This window comes from Pyxicephalus adspersus, chromosome 3, assembly GCF_032062135.1.
Source record: "Pyxicephalus adspersus chromosome 3, UCB_Pads_2.0, whole genome shotgun sequence".
In the NCBI taxonomy this organism is placed as follows: domain Eukaryota; kingdom Metazoa; phylum Chordata; class Amphibia; order Anura; family Pyxicephalidae; genus Pyxicephalus; species Pyxicephalus adspersus.
The window spans coordinates 75,964,790-75,984,442 of NC_092860.1; the positions used below are offsets into that span (position 1 = coordinate 75,964,790).

Below are 19,653 nucleotides of genomic sequence, written 5' to 3' on the forward strand. Positions count from 1 at the left end.
TGTTTTGCAATGCATGTTTGCTAACAGTTATCTGATGTTTGGTATTTTCCAATGTTATTCACAGCTCTATAATCAACGATATGATTCTCAAATACAAGCAGACATATTGATGGTTCACAGACAGATACTCCTAAAATGTTTCGTGAATCAAATATTTACTCAGGAAATCAAAATGATGGATTTGCCTAAAAACAGCTCTTCTTTTAAAAGAATGGACAAATTAGTATCCACGTTAGCAATACATGAAAAACTTAATTTTAGCATAGCTAAAACAAGCTGATGGCACAGGGTAACAGGGCTGCCATATGTGTCAGCCAGCCAGCCATTTGTTGCTGTCTTTAACGGTTAGTCTATTTTTGTTCTAATTAATGTTAAACACTATTTTTCTATAGGTAAACATAATTAGATCTAGTAGTATCGAGGCCAATCACAACCTTCCTCCTGCACATGTGTGCCAATTCAGTGGCATTTTTTTTCTTTACAAACTGATGTTAGAGTTAGGGCCACTGTCATTTTATTATTGCTATCTGTGTTCCTACTTGAGAGATTATTATTGTCCTGGTGACAACTGTCATAGAGAAGAAAACGAGGGAAAGTCTATATTTTTGTTGTCCCCTGAACTAACGCTTAGGCAAAATCTTCCAATGGGATGCTCGTTTCATAAACAACTGACTTATTCCCCTCATTTGGGGGGATTTCTAACACTAACTTCTGTTGCATCTCTGAGACAAGAAGTCAGTGCAAATTTCTCAAATGGTACACAGATTGCAAAAATAAAAGGGTCTTACCCACCTTATACTATATCACAAACTGAAATATGTTTTTACTATACATGCATTTTAATTAGATAACTGCTGTTCTGTAAAATGATATGGACCCAAATAAAATATGCTATTACTTCAAATATTTCAGTTTTGAATCCTTTCTGAATTGACCTTCTTCTAAATTAGGTTACATAATATTAGAGAGCCACTGCTGTCAATGAGTGCAGCTACTGCTCTGATTGAGCTCCATAGGCAGCACGGTGGCTCAGGGGTTAGCACTCCAGCCTTGCAGCGCTAGGTCCTGGGTTCGAATCCCACCCAGGACACTATCCGCATGGAGTTTGCAGGTTCTCCCCGTGTCTGCGTGGGTTTCCTCCGGGTACTCCGGTTTCCTCCCACATCCCAAAAACATGCAGTTAAGTTAATTGGCTTCCCCCTAAAATTGACCTTAGACTACATTAACCACATATGACTATAGTAGGGACATTAGATTGTGAGCTCCTTTGAGGGACAGTTAGTGACATAACTATGGACTCTGTACAGCGCTGCGTAATATGATGGCGCTATATAAATACTGTATAATAATAATAATGGAAGGATTACAGTGCTGTTTGTGAACCCTATAAAGCAGGGGTCCTCAAACTACGGCCGGTGGGACGAATGCGGCCCGCTGAGGTTCTCCATCCGGCCCGCCGGCAGCCCAGGCTGCTTCTCCTGCTTGAGTTCTGGCTGCCTGCCATCTGCACTCCAGGGAACCTGGTCACATGACACCACTGTTGCCGGGGTAATGCTGGAGCTGTCGGGCTGAAGCCATCAGGCAGAGAAGAGACTGAGCAGAGGAGAGACTCATTCCCTGCTCACTGCAGGACAAATGTACATGATCAATGTACATTTGTAAATAGTATAAACATACTATGCACATTGATCATGTACACATGTGCTGCAGTGTGATCCAGCCGATGTATGAAGGCAGCAGTGAGTGACAGGTAGCAGACACTGACAAAGTTTTTTTAGCAGCCCTTTTTTAATAATAAAAAGTGTGGGGAAGTGTTGGGTGTAGGGTAGGGTGTATAAAAAGAAGCAAATTAATGAATTGCTTGAGATTATTCATTTGCATGGAAAATGCAAGATAAATTTGCAAAATTTGTGATAAATACACACAGTGAAAATTCAAATTTATCTGTGCATTTTCCATGCAAAGGAATAATCTCAAGCAATTTTAAAGCCAAAGTAAACGCCACTTTTTTTTTTAATGATCGGCAAGTGTGCTGTGCATATAGTATTGTTCTTTCATGTTTTTTATACAATAAATACGTTTTGTGCAGTGTGCATAAGAATGTTCTCCTGTTTTTTTTCAAACTATAGTACGGCCCGCCGACAGTCTGAGGGACCGTGAACCGGCCCCGTTTAAAAAGTTTGAGGACCCCTGCTATAAAGTTTTCTGTATTTGTTATAAATATGGCCTAAAACAACTTGTGTGTTTATGATAATTGTCCTGCTAATTGACTCCGTTTTTTAAGATTTAGTTCATGAATAGATATCGTGAACTGTTTTTTTTTTTTTTTCTTTTTTTAGTTTTGATTGTTCTGTCAATGATGGGAACCTGAATAGGCCCAGATACAGCAAGACAGGCCCAAACCCTCCCACCACCATGTTTCAAACATGGAATAAAGATTATGCTTGAATGCAAAAACACAACGTGGTTTAAGCCAGAAAGTTCTATTTTGTTCTTTTTCCATCCACAAAACATTCTTCCAATATCCATCTGGTTTGTCCAGAGGATAGGACAAACTAGTCAGTTAGCAATATTTTTGGGGGAAGCAGTGTCATTCTCCCTGCTACACACACCTTTGCTGTTCAGTGTTCTTCTGATGGTGGACTCATGAACATCAATGTGAAAGGCCTCCAGTTGCTTAGAAATTACCTTGCGTTCATTTGTAACCTCCTGGACTTGGTATATGCCATTCAGTTGAAGCTATCGTTGATGGTCAATCACTTCTGGGTAGGGTAACAACATTCTTGAATTAGCTCCATTTGTACACAATCCTGTTGTTGGGGTCCACACTCTTTGAAGGTGGTCCTGTAAACTTTTACAATTTTTATGGGCACCAGCAACTCTTTTTCTGAGCTCCTCAGACAATTCTTTTGTTAGAGCCATGATACACATCCACAAATGTGTTGTATATGGGATCAGGCTTTGTTGGACACACCTGATTGATGTCGCATTGATTGAAAACATTGAAGTCTCAGACACCTTAAATTCACTCAAACTTACGTTGGCTAATGGTATTGGTTTTCAAGTAAAACATGACCTAATAGAAAAGTTTTTGTTAAATTTGCTTGAATACAATTTCCTCATTTACATTTATAACTTGTTTGAAAATCAGATGGTGTTTTAGATCACGTTCATGTAAATAAAGAAAATTTTAAAGGGTTCACAAATTTTCAAGTACCACCGTATATATATCTACCACACGTCAACCCACTTAAAGCCCTTTTATTAAAAGGGAAAAATTTGCCGATCTCACGCATTCCCAAACTATGTCACCCGATCTTGCGCTTTGGGAGACGCAGGAAGAAGAATCAGGAAGGAAAGAGAAGATGGCAGGGCCTCTGCACTGACAGAAATATGGATACTGGGGCGATAAACCTCCCGACGAATTGACTGCTCTGCAGGTAAGTGTATTTTATTTGTTTTGGGTAGTTTTGGGTATACTTCTTTAATTCCCTTTCTACTTGTACAGCTGTAATGTTTGATCATATTAGTGTGAAATGGATTACTTGTTAACCATAGTAGGAAGGGGAAGCAAAAGACAGCTAGCCTAAAGCAGAGATGGATGAAATTGGCTTTTTATGTCAATATATGTTATATTTGTTATAATCTCTACATATAGAATATACAAGCTTCCATCAATGAACCTGATGTAGTAAAGCTCTCTAAGGGTGAAGAGGATACACTTTCATCAGTGAAGCTGGGTGATTCGGCAAACCTTGAATTAATCTGGTCCAGGATTCAAAACATTTGCTAGCAAATGTCTTTAAAGAAATCTATTCCAGGTTTGTTGGATCACCCAGGTTCACTGATGAAAGTGTATCATCTCCAGCCTTGGAGAGCTTTATAAAAAAAGGCCCAATATCTCTTTCTGAGTTGCCTGGCTTCCAGAATTATCATACAGGTTGACAATCGAAAATCTGGCCATCAATAATTCGTGTCCTTCAGTTTCGCAGCATGAATTTTAGATCGCATTTTGTATTCAGGGACTGCATTACACTGTTTGGCCACTAATTTTGATGGTGCTGTTCTGCAGAAACAGCTTTAGGTCTTGCTTGCTAAACTAAATACAGGGTGAGACCTTCCTGCTGCTTGCTCCCTGGAACTGTGTCAGATGTCGCTGGTGCTGCGAGAGGAAGGCTGGCCTTTGTGTGAAGGTAAGTATAACTTTTCAAAAATCCTGAATTTTTGAAAATCCAGCGCAACTCGGGTCCAAAGGTTGCTGGATTTTTGTTGGCAATCTGTACTAGGTTCAACACTTTCTAAAGCAACCTTTCACAGACTTTTTACTATGGAGGAACCCTTCAAATATTTTTCATGCCAATTTTTTTGATATGCCCAGTTCATGGTTCAATAGCTTTGTAGTCAATGGGATGAATGCTTCTTACATTGATAGCCAGTGGGAAGAATGCCACTCTTATAGACATACAAATAGAATATTATCAGTGGAAACTGATTTCAGAGGCTCACATTGTTCAAAGCTCAAGGAACCCATAGTAATTCCTTTTGAGGAATCCTGGTTGGGAAACACTGCTCTAAAATAATGACCTGAAACAAGTATGTAGATGAGTTCTGACTTCATTTTGAACTAAAATGTTCATTAACTCTGAGTTAACACAGAGTTTTGTTAGTGTGAGGGCTTTGCCTATGTCTTACAAAAGCTATATAAAGGGTTAGTCTTTATGGAACTGAACTGTTTCTTTGTAGAATATAGAGAATTCATCATGTTTGGGGATCAATGCCCTCTTCATCAGGGCTTACAAATACAATTAGTATCAAAAAATGTTGATTCATAGAGAATGTTGGCATACCTATATAAATCTATCTTATAAAAATCTGTACCCAAAAATTAGTTGGCACTGGTATATAGGTAACCTCCGGGATGTGCAAGTGACTAGGACTATGTTGGCCATGCAGAACCTAGAGTAACTCTTTTGTAAGATTTAAATAAATCATTTGTATAACAACTCAAATGAAGCATAATCAATCCAAGTTTCTATGTGCATAATCCTTTTGTTGTGATTTTTGAGTAGACAATAAAAAAATTAAACTAATTACATCTTTGCCTGATGCTTGCAGTTACCAATATCAAATGTATAATATGAAGTATTAAAAAGAATCTTTAATTCAAAAAAATAATTTTAGGTTATATACAACATACATATTGTTCAATTAGATTTTATTCCTCCTTCTGGTGTTTTCAGGGTAATATTTAATACAGCCGTAGAGAAATGCAATTGAATTTGTATAATCTATTTTATTCATCTCATTTGATCTTCATACCATGTTATCAATATTAATCCCTGTCCTAAACACATTAGACAGCATTTTTCATGAGAAAAAAAAAAGATTTCTAGGATGCTAAGGCAGTGACTTTACATTTACGCAAATATATCTTGTAAAATGGTAATTAGAGGCAAGCTGTGCATAATGGTGTAGTTTAGTTTCAGATTTATGATTATTTAATGAATTATTATGATTACCATTTGCCACATTCATTAACAGCTGTAACTAAAATCTATGCCCACGATTTACTTCTGTGCAAAGTTTGTTTTATTGTCTCATTTTATTGATACTATCATAAAACTGTTTTATTTGTTGTATGCACACCAGAAATGTGCCTAATTTATAAAATCAGAGTAGCAGCAACTCTGCATTACATCTTACTTTATATTATGAATGCTTTATTGTATTAGGCTTCCAATTATATATAAATATATAAGTTTTACTTAGCTTAGTTAAGGAGGCAAAGCTTTCATTACCTCCAAAAGACTTAGCCAACCAAGCGGCAGTAATTTTTTTTTTACATTTCCATAAAGTTGTTTCTAATATTTGTTTGGATATTGGTGGTCCTTTGGCTTCTGAAAAATCAGTTGTGCTTTTTACACAGACTTGTCAGGTATTAACATTGACATGTTAAAATGTATGTTTTTTTAAGAAAAAAACTGTGCATTTAACCCCCCTAGCGTTCTAATTCTGTCAGTTTTTTGATGCAAAAAGTGATCCTATTTTTTTTTGCATAGAAATTTTTGTTTATATTGTGGGCCTGTAATTCTTAGGATTAACTCCCGGGTATGATAATTATATTAGTCCTGCATTGTGCTTCGCATCTCACTGCTGATGTGAGCAGTGGCGTGGCCAGGACCCGGATGGTATTTAAAAGCAGATTACTCAGTAATCTTAAGGCAAAGGTAAGAGGGGCTTCTAAACTTCTAAAGTGTGACTTGGGATTACCGCTTTTTGCATGTAAAAGCCACCCCGAGTCACACTCAGGATTACCGCTAGGAGGGTTAAGACAGGACCCAGTTACCTGGGTTTGTTGGCGTTTGCTTTGTGCATTAGGCTGATGGGCTGAGTATACTTCAGGAGTCTGGCATTCCTTATGCTTGAAATCCCCACATTTAAATGTTATCACTTCCAAGGTTACAGAAGACTTGCTTGTTTGGTATGAATTTTTGTCTCACTATGGACTACAAAATAGGACATTGAAAAAATTGTTTTGTTTTTTTGTTGTTACAAGGATTGGGCCATCCATTTAGGGGATCCAGGAAAGATAGTTGTGATGACACTGTGTGGCCAAAAGTAGGCTTTAGAATTCAGATTTTCCTTCCCATGTCACACATAAATTATCATCTTGCATACATACCTGGGAGGGTAATTCAAAGACTTTTCCCAAAACCGCTGGGCCATGGTGTAAGACCACCATATATGTTCCATCAAACCTCTCTGCCTTGTGGCCATTTTAAATGTTTCTTTGCTGATGTTTTTTTAGGCTTCTGAAGTATAGTAATGTGCTTATTATAGGTATTACAGCCCCACAATAAAAATAAATGACCCTCCTACAGTTGTCAGGGCTTACCTTGCTTATTATACCAGAGTATGCTTGGCAAATATGTCAGGAATTTATTTCTGTGCTGGGTATCTCACTACGTGGATGACTCTGCTGATCTTGTTTAGCCATTTTCTGTGATCTCTTTCATTCTGATGCCATAGTTATCACCATAGGAATTTACAATACTCAGCAATCTTTAGATTTACCAAACCTATGTAATAAAGGACAAACCTAAACAACCCAATCAGATTCTATCTAAACCAAGCAGGCCTTGCACTATATTGTGAAGATTTTACAATCAGACTGAAATTTGTAGCAATCTGAACAATAACAAATTTTACTTCCAGTATAAAAAAAAACACCACAATTTTTTAGATTTTATTTTATTAATCTTATTTTTGTCATGGTATAAAATAAAATGTGCCTTTAATACATATAATTTCTAATATATTCACACAATTCCAGAGTTGCTTTATGTTAGATATTTTGCTATAGCTTAGCACAAAGTTCATTTTTTTAGGACCTTTCTATTATTATTGAATCAGCAGCCTCTCTTATCTGTGATTACAGACACATACAAGTACAGATCAAAACATTATTCTGTTATAGAACAGTTTCCCTGAAACTTCATACTGCATTTGTGCTGGTTCATGATCAGTGCAAGCTGCTTTATGGCACAGTTTGACACACACACACAAAGGTCAATCTACAGACTGAATGTAACTCACACGACAAACACTATGAATGATGCACACCAGACAAAAATAGATGGTAAGCCAACTATATCCGTGTGCTCATTAAATTGCTGCATCCAGTGACTACACTATAACAAGAGTTTCTGTGGAAATGAAATAAAAATCTACCATAGATATATATGGGGCTTTTGGTGTAGATTTAAAATACATAATTTAGTATTAATGTTCTTAGATGGATCAACACATAAAAAATGGTGATGGATGATAAAAGATTGATGTTACCTAATAATAATTATAGTAAGGCTAGGCCAATCTGCACTGCAAACAAATGCAAAGACAATCATAAAGGGCCATCTAAGCACTCTACAACAGGGTGCATCTCTAGCAAAATATTTGTACTTTTGGTTATGATGTATGCAAAAAGAGGGCCAACCAGGACATGAAAAATGTTCAGATTTAGGCAGGGGTATAAAACATGAACAAATGGAAGGTCTTAATATGAGAAATTACAAAAAAATAGCAGCATTTTAAATAAAAGTCAAGTTTTAATGAGGATGGAAGACAGCCTCCAAATATTTGTACAATGGCAGCATGAATTTACCTTGGTTTAAGAAATGCCAATACAGAAAACATTTAAATGTTCTCAATAAAATGACGGTAGTTAGCAGTGCTAGTTAGGAGCAGCAGCATCGGCTTCTGTACCCCTAGCACTGCAGTCACCTAGTGCTGGTATTTTAGTAACTGATGAGAACAACCGTTCACTTTATGTACTCTTACGCTTAAATGCTACACAGGGTTGCTGTAAAAATCCTAAATCACAAATTAATTATATTCTTGAAAGGTTGTAACAAAATAAGGTTTTTTAAAATATATTGAAAATTGGAAAGGTGCATCAGTAGTTGACGGGATCCACCAAGATTACGTCTTTACATATATCTGCATATAAACTGTGCACAAGTTAAAGTCCCAGGGACTACTCTGACAACTGATATGTAAAACGCTTCAATATGCCTCACGGGTATTAAAGCATTTCTGCTTGTAACATTTGATTTCTAGTACATTAAAGGCATCATGTAAAGTTAGTTTAGGTTTCTTTGTGGCAGACATTAGAACAGAAGTCAAGATTACTTTAGATAATGTCTGTATGTGGGGTAGGATCATCACCTTTTATACTGCCAAAGATTTTTTTTAGAAATTGTCCTCAAATTATGTCCCAAAGGAAGTCGCTTCCATGTTCTGTCTTCCTGTTAGCGCTGTCAGTCAGCAGAGACGATCAGCGTTGGCCAAGAGACTGCTGAGAATGGAAGTGGGCAAATTTTTCCACCAGTGACAATATTGAGCCACTAGAGGGGAAATCTGTGTCAAAATGTACAGGCAGCTAGATGATGTAACAATGCTATGAAAAAAATAGGGATGTAACAGTGTTGTCACCATAGGTAGGAGGTTGCCAAGGACTGCAACTAGTAGCAGGATCACCAGACAAAAAAAGAAGAAGAGAGGTATATGATCAATGGTAACAAACTCATTATAAGTGAAAGTCTTCTTGACCAAGCTCACACGTTAAACAAATTAGATATTTTGTAAAATGTTTTGCTGGTATAGGGGGAAAGCAGTTATACTGCATATGAACAAAGACGTTCTTTAGCCATGTGAAAAAGGAGCATCGAGAGGTAAATGACATATAATAGCTGGTATAGTTTTCTAGGTAACAATCACACAAGGAGGCAGGCCTCAGTAACAAATAACAGAATATCAAAATGAAGAATATACAAATTGAGGTTCTCCAATCTCTGTGGTTTTCACACCAATGATTGGAGCATAGCTGGATATGCTGGGGTAAGGCTGAGCCATTTAAGGCATTGCAAAAAAAAGGAATATGTTTATTCATGCTTTAAGGCAGTAACTAAACATCAGATTATACCATCTTAGATTTTCCCTTTTTAAATCAATGTTTTAGTCTGGTTTTGCAGCAGTTGAGCATTTGGGATAAATACTTATTTTTATCAATGAGTAATTATGCTGTCCAGTGAGCATACTGAAAGATTTTGCTTGCAAAACAAGTAAAACTACAATCAACTCGCATTATCTAAACTTTGAAAGGGAATAATGTAGTTTTTAATCTGGGACCAGTTTGATATGAATTAGTGTTAACAAAAACTCCTATTTTTTGCTACCTCTATGAAAAAGCTCTAAAAAGATTTATTTTGTTTATTATAATCACCTACTTCCTTAGACTTGTTTGTAACTGGCCCATTTGTGAGAATGGTCAGTCACAAAACAGTAATTAGGGTGACAGCATGCAAACAGCACCATGGAAATGGTAATCAAGGAACAACTTGTACCTTTTCCAATAGACAACATGATTTTAATATCAGTCACTGAATTGACAAAAAAACAAAAAGGATTTTGACCAACATAATTTATTTAAATTCAAAGCCGAGCCAGTTGTGTTTCATGACCTTTCATTAAACGAATAGTTTTCCCACATGTAATAACCAATTGAAAACAATTTTAAACTTCCAAAGCTGGGAAAGAAAATAAAAGCAAAACTGGTGAACTGCAGCAGCAGGTGACATGCTTGTGTGTCTTCGTGCTACTCGGCACCTATTAATCGTTTTAATCTGGCTTCATGACAGCACTACTTGACTGGATTGAAAAGGTTTGGGCAGGATGAATGAAGTTTTGACATACTGATAACTCATTTTTAAGAATGCAATGCAAGTCCCTACTTTCTTTGGTTCTCTCCTTTACTCATCAATACATTTGGGAAATGCACCAATGAAAATTATGCTTATATATATACAATTACTACCTGTTATACATATACATCTATGGATGTCATTATTCCACAACTGATGATCATCTTATGTGTTTTTTCCAGTATTTCTAGCACATAATCCATCATAAATCTACATCTGTGTATAAAACATATGAATACCTCCCGTACCTCGCTTATCACTTACAGTATTTATCAAGTAGACATGGGCATCTTTGATATTCCATACTATTACTGATTATTTAAAAAAAAAAAAACCTCACAAAAATAATACATTATGTACAGCTCTTATCTAGATATAAAAGGCTATGCAGTTATTCCCATCCAAAATTGTAATACTCTGGTAGTGTTACCTACTATATGCATTATAAATATAAATATATATTTAAATATATATATATATATATATATATATATATATATATATATAATTATATTTAAACAAAATTAATGAGCCACATCTCACCATGTCACCAATATGACATACATTATTTACAGCAGAATAATCACATCAAAATGATGATGCATTGATAAGTAGTAGGGCCTGTTATTTTCCACGCTACTGGTGGAATAGCGGTCTAAAATATTGCTGTAGCTCTGTGATTTCCAGTATGCATTAAACTGAAAATGAATCTTTGTTTTAGAAGTCAGAGGTTACACGATCAAACGTAGGGAAGGATGCCATATTGAAAGATTGCCATGACTCCCGCGCTGAAAAGACCAGCTACAGGTACAGTCACAAACCAAGCCAAGAAGATGTTCCTAAACAAACGCCAATCGACAGCTTTTTTTGAACGGATCCAACCAACAGCTACCACTGAGCCAACCTTGTGGGGAAAAAACATTAGTGAGTATAGAGCAATAAAAATAGCAAAACCAAAATCTAGTGTCTAAATAATGTCTAAAGTTATTTTTGAACAAGATTATTAATATTTTTTTTTAATTCAAAGTGTTACTTAAACAGTGCACTACAGCCTAATGGGATCGCAAATGAAAATTTATTCTGCAATTACATATTAGATGAACTACCAACTAAGGATCACAAGGTAAATAAAATGGAAAGCAGTGGTATGAACTAGAACTAGACTTTGCCCCTGGAAAGGAAAAAAATCACATTTAGAGAGCACTTGGTTATTTAAGATTAGTAATGGAAAGAAAATGAAGCCCTTATGAAGTGCAAGCAAAGTACAAGCAAGTTAGACATGATTTGCAAGCATATACAGAATACAACAAAAAGACAGCTGGCTAATCATTTCAGCATTTTGCTATTCAACACTTGCTTGCATGTGCATGGACAGAACACATACATGTACCAACTAGAAATAATTTTCAGGGTCTCTGGCACATATAGTGCTGTTCTGTTAACATAGCCTGAATCTAAAGGAAGGAAAAGGGCAGCTACAATTACAGTACAAAAAAAAACTTACTGAAATCATTCTCCAGACTAACTGCACTGTAATTTACTGGTGGGTTATATAGTTACTTAGGTAGATTTATGAAAGCAGTAGCAGTCATTTGTCACTATCTTTTTTTGTTTACTAGTAATTACCAAGAATATCAATGCCCAGTTTACAGCATAAAATATAGAGCATCAGCAGACTAAATACCTATTTCTCGGGTACTCATCATGTTCCCCCATTTGATTCTGCAAATAAAATACAATTTAACCCTCCAAAATGACCAGGCCTGTATGCTATTCACGAACCTCATTAAAACAAAAAGCAAATTGCAATGATCAGCCATCTGTATAATTATTCTGCAGCAAAAATATAATCTCTATTACCACTGCAAACCCAATACCTTGCAATGAGTGGAGCTTATGGGTATACCCACATTAGAGGATACTAGTACAGTTAGCGCACACATAACTTCAATGCAAAATCCACTGTAGAGAAAAAAATTACAAAAGATTGAAGAGTGAAAGACACAAGCAGGAACCACATGCCATGCATGAACTGAGACTAGTGAATGTGACAAAACGAGAGAGCATGCAGTTCTCAGTGACTGGCTGTAGATCAATTGTTCAGTGGCACAAGTGGAATGATTCACTGCCTTGATTTTACCAATTTAAATTGTACAAGTAGAATGTTGTGTTCATTAAAAAAAGGTAGTCATTGTTGCTAGATTCTTGGCAAGGAACAATCCCATGTACATGTACTCATTTATAACTGTGTGCTGAATCTGGCAATACGAGCAGGCATGCAAATTATTCTTTGCCGGACACCCTTGTGCCACTGAACATGGATCTTAACCACAGAAGGGGAAATTGGATAGTTGAACTACTCCAGCTGCAGTCACATGACAAAGGCATACCTTGCAGTGTGTGGTACTGATAGGGAGTCCAATATTTGAAGCTACCACAACTGTGAACGCCGAGGCCAACTCAATAGTGAAACCACTGCGGGGAGCATAAGAAAACACTTAAAAAACACATTTTGCTTGTAACATCAACCTGCTCTGCAGGCCAACAACACATTTCCTTACCAGAATGGCTGTCTTCCTCAGAGAACTGTGTACAGCAGACATATGCATGCAGATGATATGGATAGGAAAGATAAACATCTATATATCTGAATATATATCTATGAATAAATCCAAGACTGGAAGAACAATAGCAAACTGATACAAATACATGAGAACTTTATTTGGAATATGAAATAATTAGGTGGGTGGGATAGGAAATTTAATTTATTGTGCTAGGGTGAGGGGAAAATCTATGTTAACAGTTTTGCAGAAAAGTTTAAACACTTTCCATAAAACAAAACAAAAAAAAAAAAAATGATATTATGGGTTGCTTGATCCTTTCAGCTGAAATCAGAGTTTGTTTTTTTACAAAATAAACTTTAGATTTATGTAGATGAAACTGGGAGAATGACTACATGACTATATTGTTTTGCTTAAAAAATTTACATATGCTGCAAGAATTTTAGCAAGTTATTTCAGAAATGTAAGTAAGTTTTATATTTATGTTCTTTTGAAACTAACTGCTAGGTGGGAGCGTCTGCCTTTGTTAACACCATCTGAGGAGCCATAATATTGTAACAGCTCTGTTATTAGTTCATAAATAAAGGGCTTATCTTTAAAAATAAAACCTTTTCTGCAGGAAATGCATGTAAATGGACAGAACGCTCTGGTAACAGGAATGCATTACCACACCAGTAAGAAAATAGATTTCTAGAAGCTTAAGTACCAAAAACAGCCTCAAGTTTTCATAAGGCAAAAAGCAACAAATATTTCAGGCAGTTTTAGAAAAAAAATTACATTTAATACATAAATACATTAGATATTATAATAATATTATTAATATATTATTAATATTACAGTGAAATATTAAGTATAACTTCAAAACTAGTTTAGGATAGACAAAGACAGGATTAGTGCCTTAGTCAGGTTTTTGGGAAGATTTACCCTCTCTGTTTGTTATCCATTTTATATTTGTCACTATACAGGGAAGGTTCTAACTGGGACATCTCATCTGATGACAGCAGTCAGAGAAGATTTTCTTTTTCTTTCTTTTTTTTTAATTAGCAATTGAACATAAGTTCATTTTAACCACTTGAAAGTAAAAGTATTCATATAATAAAATCATTTATATCTGTTCCAATAATAATGATGCAGTACAAGTCCCCTTTACAGATGACAAATCTAGATCTAACCTGGCCATATAATCAATCATTTTGTTCTTCAGCGAAAACAGCAATCAATAGAGCCAGAGTAACAGTCAGCTGAAGTCGTATGGAAATCTGAACCATAAATAGAGGGCCAAGTTCTCAATAACAGGAAGGGGTTCAGACTTTGGGTGGGAGCAAGATCCAACTAGTCTTCTACTGGAATCATCAAAATAAGCATAGAATTGCAACTGCTTACCACTGCTTATGCAATTTTGTAAAAGGGACATTTATCAAGCAACCTAGCAATAAATGTAAACAAAAATCAGGCTGCCTTTTGGAGTATACAATTCTGCACAGTGCGCTTGGCGAGATTTATCATTGAAGGCAAGGCATTGATGGTTCAGGGTCAAGTTTTAGTCAGCTGCAATGCTACTTTAGAGAATTAGAGGGAGATGTTTATCAATTTACTTTCTGTACCACAGGACAAAGGTCCCAGGATGGGTAATCCACCCACAAACATTAAAAACCTGACAGAGGCTTTAACCTTTCCACATTCTAATAAAAACATTCAAATGTTTATGCACCTTGGTTTCAGGAATTCAATATAAAGTATTTTCTTTCAACAAATGTATGCATAAGGATATTCCAAATTGGCATAATACATTCATGTAGGCCCTAGCAAGAAATGGCATACAAAGAAACCTATGTACATTACCCTCTGTGAATAACCAAGCCTAATAACTATTTGCTTAACAATTCTATGCCAGATGACAAAGTAATACTGCAAAGCAAGACCTGCAGCATGTCAGAAGTCATCACAGTCTATTATGAGAAACACAATGCAAAGGGTGTTTACTAGAATAAACACAGACAATGGTATGGGACACTGGGCCTGTCTAGTAGAAGTGAAACATGTTTGATTGTGTTTGAGCTGTAACACAGTTACAGCTCTGTATGATCAAATAAACTAACTGGTTTCATTGAGTCCAATTGTTTTAGCCTTGGGCTAGCTACAGAAATACACTGAAGACATCAAAGGAAACTAAAAAATATTACAATCTAGCCCTCCCACCAATCCTCCATTTTTTAAATAGGGAAACAAAGCTACACAAAATAGCAAGAAAAACAAGAATATTTACCTTGATGGTGTTATTGGGGTAAGATCTTTACCCATCGTCTGGATGACTCGTCGTCCCCATACCCACAGACCAGCACAAATACCCACACCTCCATACAAGAGCAGCCATACAGGTGTGGAAGCATCTTGCATTACTCCTCCTTGTTGATATATTAACCACAAAGCAACGAGTGGCCCAATAGCATTGCTGTAATTGTTAAAGAAGAAAGCTTTTCAGTTTAACTATCAATACTGGAGCATTTACACACATTAGAAAGTAATTTTAAAAATTGATATAAAAAGGAGCAAATTTTGGTTATACATACTTTTCAAAATAAAACTTTTAAGGAATATGGAGTCTGACATGCTGAACTCTTCCAGAATATAGTAGTGGACTATTGGTACATTTCATTCCCCTGTGATTATAGTTGAACTATTTTTTAGCAGCACCCATCATCAAGCTGATTTTAATCATTTAATACTGAAAATAATGATTGACTGCACAATCCTTACATTGATATCACCTCTGGAATGAGATGGAACTAGAGGTATTTAGCATGGATGTTTGGGCAATAACTGTAAAAGAACTGCAGGATGTGGAGAAGAATGCACTGTCCAACATTAAGGAGTTTTCCCAGCAAAAGGGGTTCCCAACCTGTGATAAATACCGGTAGGTGTACTTAAAAATTCACAGAGTACATCAAACACATGTTTTCGTATTGTTGCGAGGGAAAAAAATAACCAGTTAATTAGGGCATGTATACAACAAAATCATCACAGTACTTCTAAAAGGGGAAAGCCTACAGAAGCCTTCATGTATGGTATACAATTCAAAACTGCTACAAAAGAACACTGAAAGAGAACAGACTAATTACTGGAAGGTCATAAAACACAGACATTTTTCTAAAGAGCCTGCATGTTTAATCTTCAGCCAAAGTTATATTAACAACACCTATTTTGTAATGTCCTTGTCAATGGCACCTAGACAACATGATCCAAACACCTCAATATATCTACGGTCATAGCATTACAAACAACAATGTGCTTAAAGGAAGATAAAAAAAAAATTTCAGCACTATCTGTGTCACCCTATAAAAAACAAATTCTACCATATTGCAAAGGGTTGGAAACTAGTAGCTGTGGGTCAAAACAGCTTTGTATGCAAGGATGAAACTATGGACTAAAAAAAAACCACGAAGAGCCTTTAAATGTCAGATAGTGAACTGTGGCAAAAAAAAGCAAACATTAGGGAAAAAAAACAGTATTTCAATCTCAGCCAAGAAACTGTTTGTATCTCCTACTCGTGGTTATGTGGGTTTCCTTCACCAACTCTAACTTCCTTACACCTCCCAAAAACATACAGGACAAATTGGCTCATCACCTCCCACTCTCCCTACAACCGAAAAAGTGCTTTACTATGTTAGCCACACTAAACTGTCCTCTGTCATAGAAATACATGATATTATTATTGACATTAATAATAATTGCATTACAGAAAGCTGTTTTTCCAACACAGCCCACTATATGTAATTCCAATTTTTCCACTTACATAAGCTTTAAAATGCTAATGTAATTGTAAAAGTCATTTTTAATCTTTAAAGTCCGCAGCTTTCATTAAAGGTCCTTCCTTAGGCATTTCCTAAAGTAGGACCATAGATGCATTTATAACAAAACACAAAGCCTGAAACATACAGACGTATATTGGCATGTGGCATTTTAGTATGTCTCACCTGACATCATTTCCTCCATGAGCAAATGATCCAAAGCAAGCAGTCAAAATTTGCAGAAAGTGGAAAAGCAGGTGAACTTGTGACGTGTCCTTTTCCTCTTTCTCTTCTTCTAAGGAGTCCTCTGGATTTGGATTTTGGTCAGTTAGCTCTGTAGCAAGCTTCATCTCTACTCCACCTTCTTCAGCTTCAATCTCTGCTTCCGCCACCGCATTGCAGTAGCTGGAATAGCTGTCATAGCGGATACGTTTCTTAGAATAAGATACAGTGTCTGTGACCAACTTTTCACTGTCCTCTGTTGTTGTAGCATCTGAGGATTTGAATGATGAATGGACAGGCATACCACAGATAGCAGCAGTGTAACATGTGTAACTATTGTTGCGCCTCAGAACTCTATAGTTGTTTTCATGTGCAGGGCGATCATCAGTTACTCTATCAAGATGTATTTTGTGTAATAAGTCCTTGTAAAGCCCAGAGTCCTTGTGTACAGTATGGTACACATGAACATCACTTTTAACATTGTGACCATCAAAACTAAAGGTACCATTAGAGATTGGAGATCTAACTGAGCCATTTGTCATAGAGGCAGCCCTTCCTGGGAACAAAATAAAAAAAGGTAGGGTCAAAAACTTCTGCATTAGATAATTGGAAAAAAAGTAAGTCATATTGAAGATAGGCAACACAATAAAATGCAAGCACTCTGCTTGTATTTTTTTAAGTTATTTTAATACAGAGTCAATATAAAAAGGGCAACCAGTTTGTGCGTTAAAACTTAGAATGCTCATGGCAACAAAGACACATTAATCTCACACTTTACTTCAGTTAGGCCTGCATCCTTCTCTACAGATGCCTCAATTTACTAAACAGAGTTAGGCTCCCAAACCCATATGAAATGTTTTTTATTGTGCTGGAGCTGTGTGGATCTGAAGCTCACACCCCAAACCTGCTAATTAACTGAACAGGAATATGTAAACATATTTCTTAAATAGATTATGTAGTAAATGTAGATCATTGGTCGTTGTTCTAACTGGCAACTGATAAAAGCAACAAAAGGCTAGAAGACTTCTATTTTTCTGTTCTATAAATTGCTAGCTTATCAAAATATCTGTTCAATTAATAAAAGCCATACCATAAGGTATTCTAGTGTTTCCGTTTGCAACTGTGTCGGATCCATTGGCACCTTCGGTGGTGGCACTAGTAAGAGGCACCACGCTTTCATCATTGCCTTTTGCACCAGGCAACTCTTTAAATACAGCAGCATCTTCATCCTGGATTTTATCAAGACTTTCCTCTGATATACGGGACAGTGCCTCTTTCTTTAATCGACCTGTGCAAACATCCCGTCATGAAAATGCAATCATATCATAAGGAAGGTTAAACAAGCTCAAAGTACTTCCTGTACAAGTAAGGCTCTTACAGAGATATTCAACATTCAGACACAGCCAACAGTTATGGTGAATTACAAGCTACTGGAAAGAAGAAAAGCTTGGATATACAATCTATGCACCATGTTAAGGAAATTGACACACACACACACTAAACTGGCAGGGCATATCTACTTCTTGATAAAAGCAGGCAGCGGGCCAATGTTTGCTCACACTGTGGGATGGGCTTCATGATTTTCATGAACTTTACAACTGTTTTGGTCACATACAGCATCATGCCAGCTGTGTGATCTGCCCAACTGCTATTCACAAGTTGCGTTACTAAAACCCTAGCTTCACATACTAATGATCCAAAATTTATGTTTAGACACCAACAACAGATACTTGCGGAGCTTGCAATGGGAAAGGGTAAACAAAAATAAAAAATGCAAAGGTCACCCCAAAAGGTCAATACAACCCACTAACTGGTTTTCTTCCCCTAAGCACTGGATGTATGTAGAAAAAAGTATCAGAATTCAAAATACAGGTTAGCATCATTGTAATTTACAAAAAAAAAAACTAATTTACTAAAAAAAAATTATTAATGTAGATCTCGATTCAAAACTATACGTAAAATAGTGAAGTGTAAACTCCAGGAAGTAATAATTTCAGAAACAAGGCTCCCTTCACCATGAACTGAAAATGCACTTTCTTCAATTTAGAGAAAATGTGCAGCAGATACTCCTTTTTTTTTATTTTTTTATTTTTTTTTAACCAGAGCCAGCCGGGGAAGATGTTTGCAAGCCTCCCTACATGTATAGATGTGCAGTGTAGGATTGGTCCATACCAAGGACTGCTTATAGGTACTGTTACTTGGATGTACTGTGAGCAGTGACAGGGGAGTGGAGAACTCCTTTCCATATGTCATGTAGTATAGACATTTATTAGTAAAGTGTGATATGCTCAGTGGACCAGTGGCATAGAAAAGAGGTGAAACCTCAGCTGTTAAGCAATATGATGAGTCTAGAAAAAAGAAGGAGCTTGAAAAGTGTGCAGAGATTAGAAAATTAAAAAGCCGGGAGGCAAAGCAAATGAAGCCTTTAATGGCAGCTGTTTGCTTCAGAAAAGAGGTCTTTAAAGCCGATCGCTGATCAGTGTAGTAAGGTGGGGCTAGGCAGAAAACTAATTTACTACTTTGACAGGGACCACATAGTTTAGACAGTGATATCACAATGCCTGCACAGAATATCTAATGGTCTGACTGAACATCCAAAAATAGGCATCCTGTTGGGGTAACTGGCTGCCACAACATTGACTTTTGCTTTTTTTTTACAAGAATTAACAGCAATTACAGCAAAAACTGACTCAAGATCAAGGTATGTTATTCATGCAGCTATACTGATATACACGTACATGTTTGTCTGCTGAGAGTTCAGCTAACAGTTCTATTTTAAGTGTACTAAACCCACCTTGTAAATGTAATAATAACATAACA

The 19,653-nt window shown here is 36.4% G+C and overlaps 1 protein-coding gene across 2 annotated transcripts in view; it reads right to left on the reverse strand.

Annotated features, from left to right (window-relative positions):
* Positions 1–9,964: 9,964 nt before the first annotated feature.
* Positions 9,965–19,653, reverse strand: part of SLC20A2 (solute carrier family 20 member 2) — a 28,808-nt gene continuing 19,119 nt past the window's right edge. The window contains exons 7-11 of one of the 2 annotated variants that reach the window (XM_072405290.1): positions 17,924–18,121; positions 16,798–17,389; positions 15,090–15,275; positions 12,140–12,224; positions 9,965–11,166 (exon numbers count right to left, since the gene is read on the reverse strand). In XM_072405290.1, coding sequence (XP_072261391.1) covers positions 11,002–11,166; positions 12,140–12,224; positions 15,090–15,275; positions 16,798–17,389; positions 17,924–18,121 — 1,226 coding nt within the window. In that variant the 3' untranslated portion in view covers positions 9,965–11,001. Of the gene's footprint in view, positions 11,167–12,139; positions 12,225–12,652; positions 12,738–15,089; positions 15,276–16,797; positions 17,390–17,923; positions 18,122–19,653 lie in introns of both variants that reach the window. The other variant, XM_072405289.1, reaches the window with a different exon arrangement.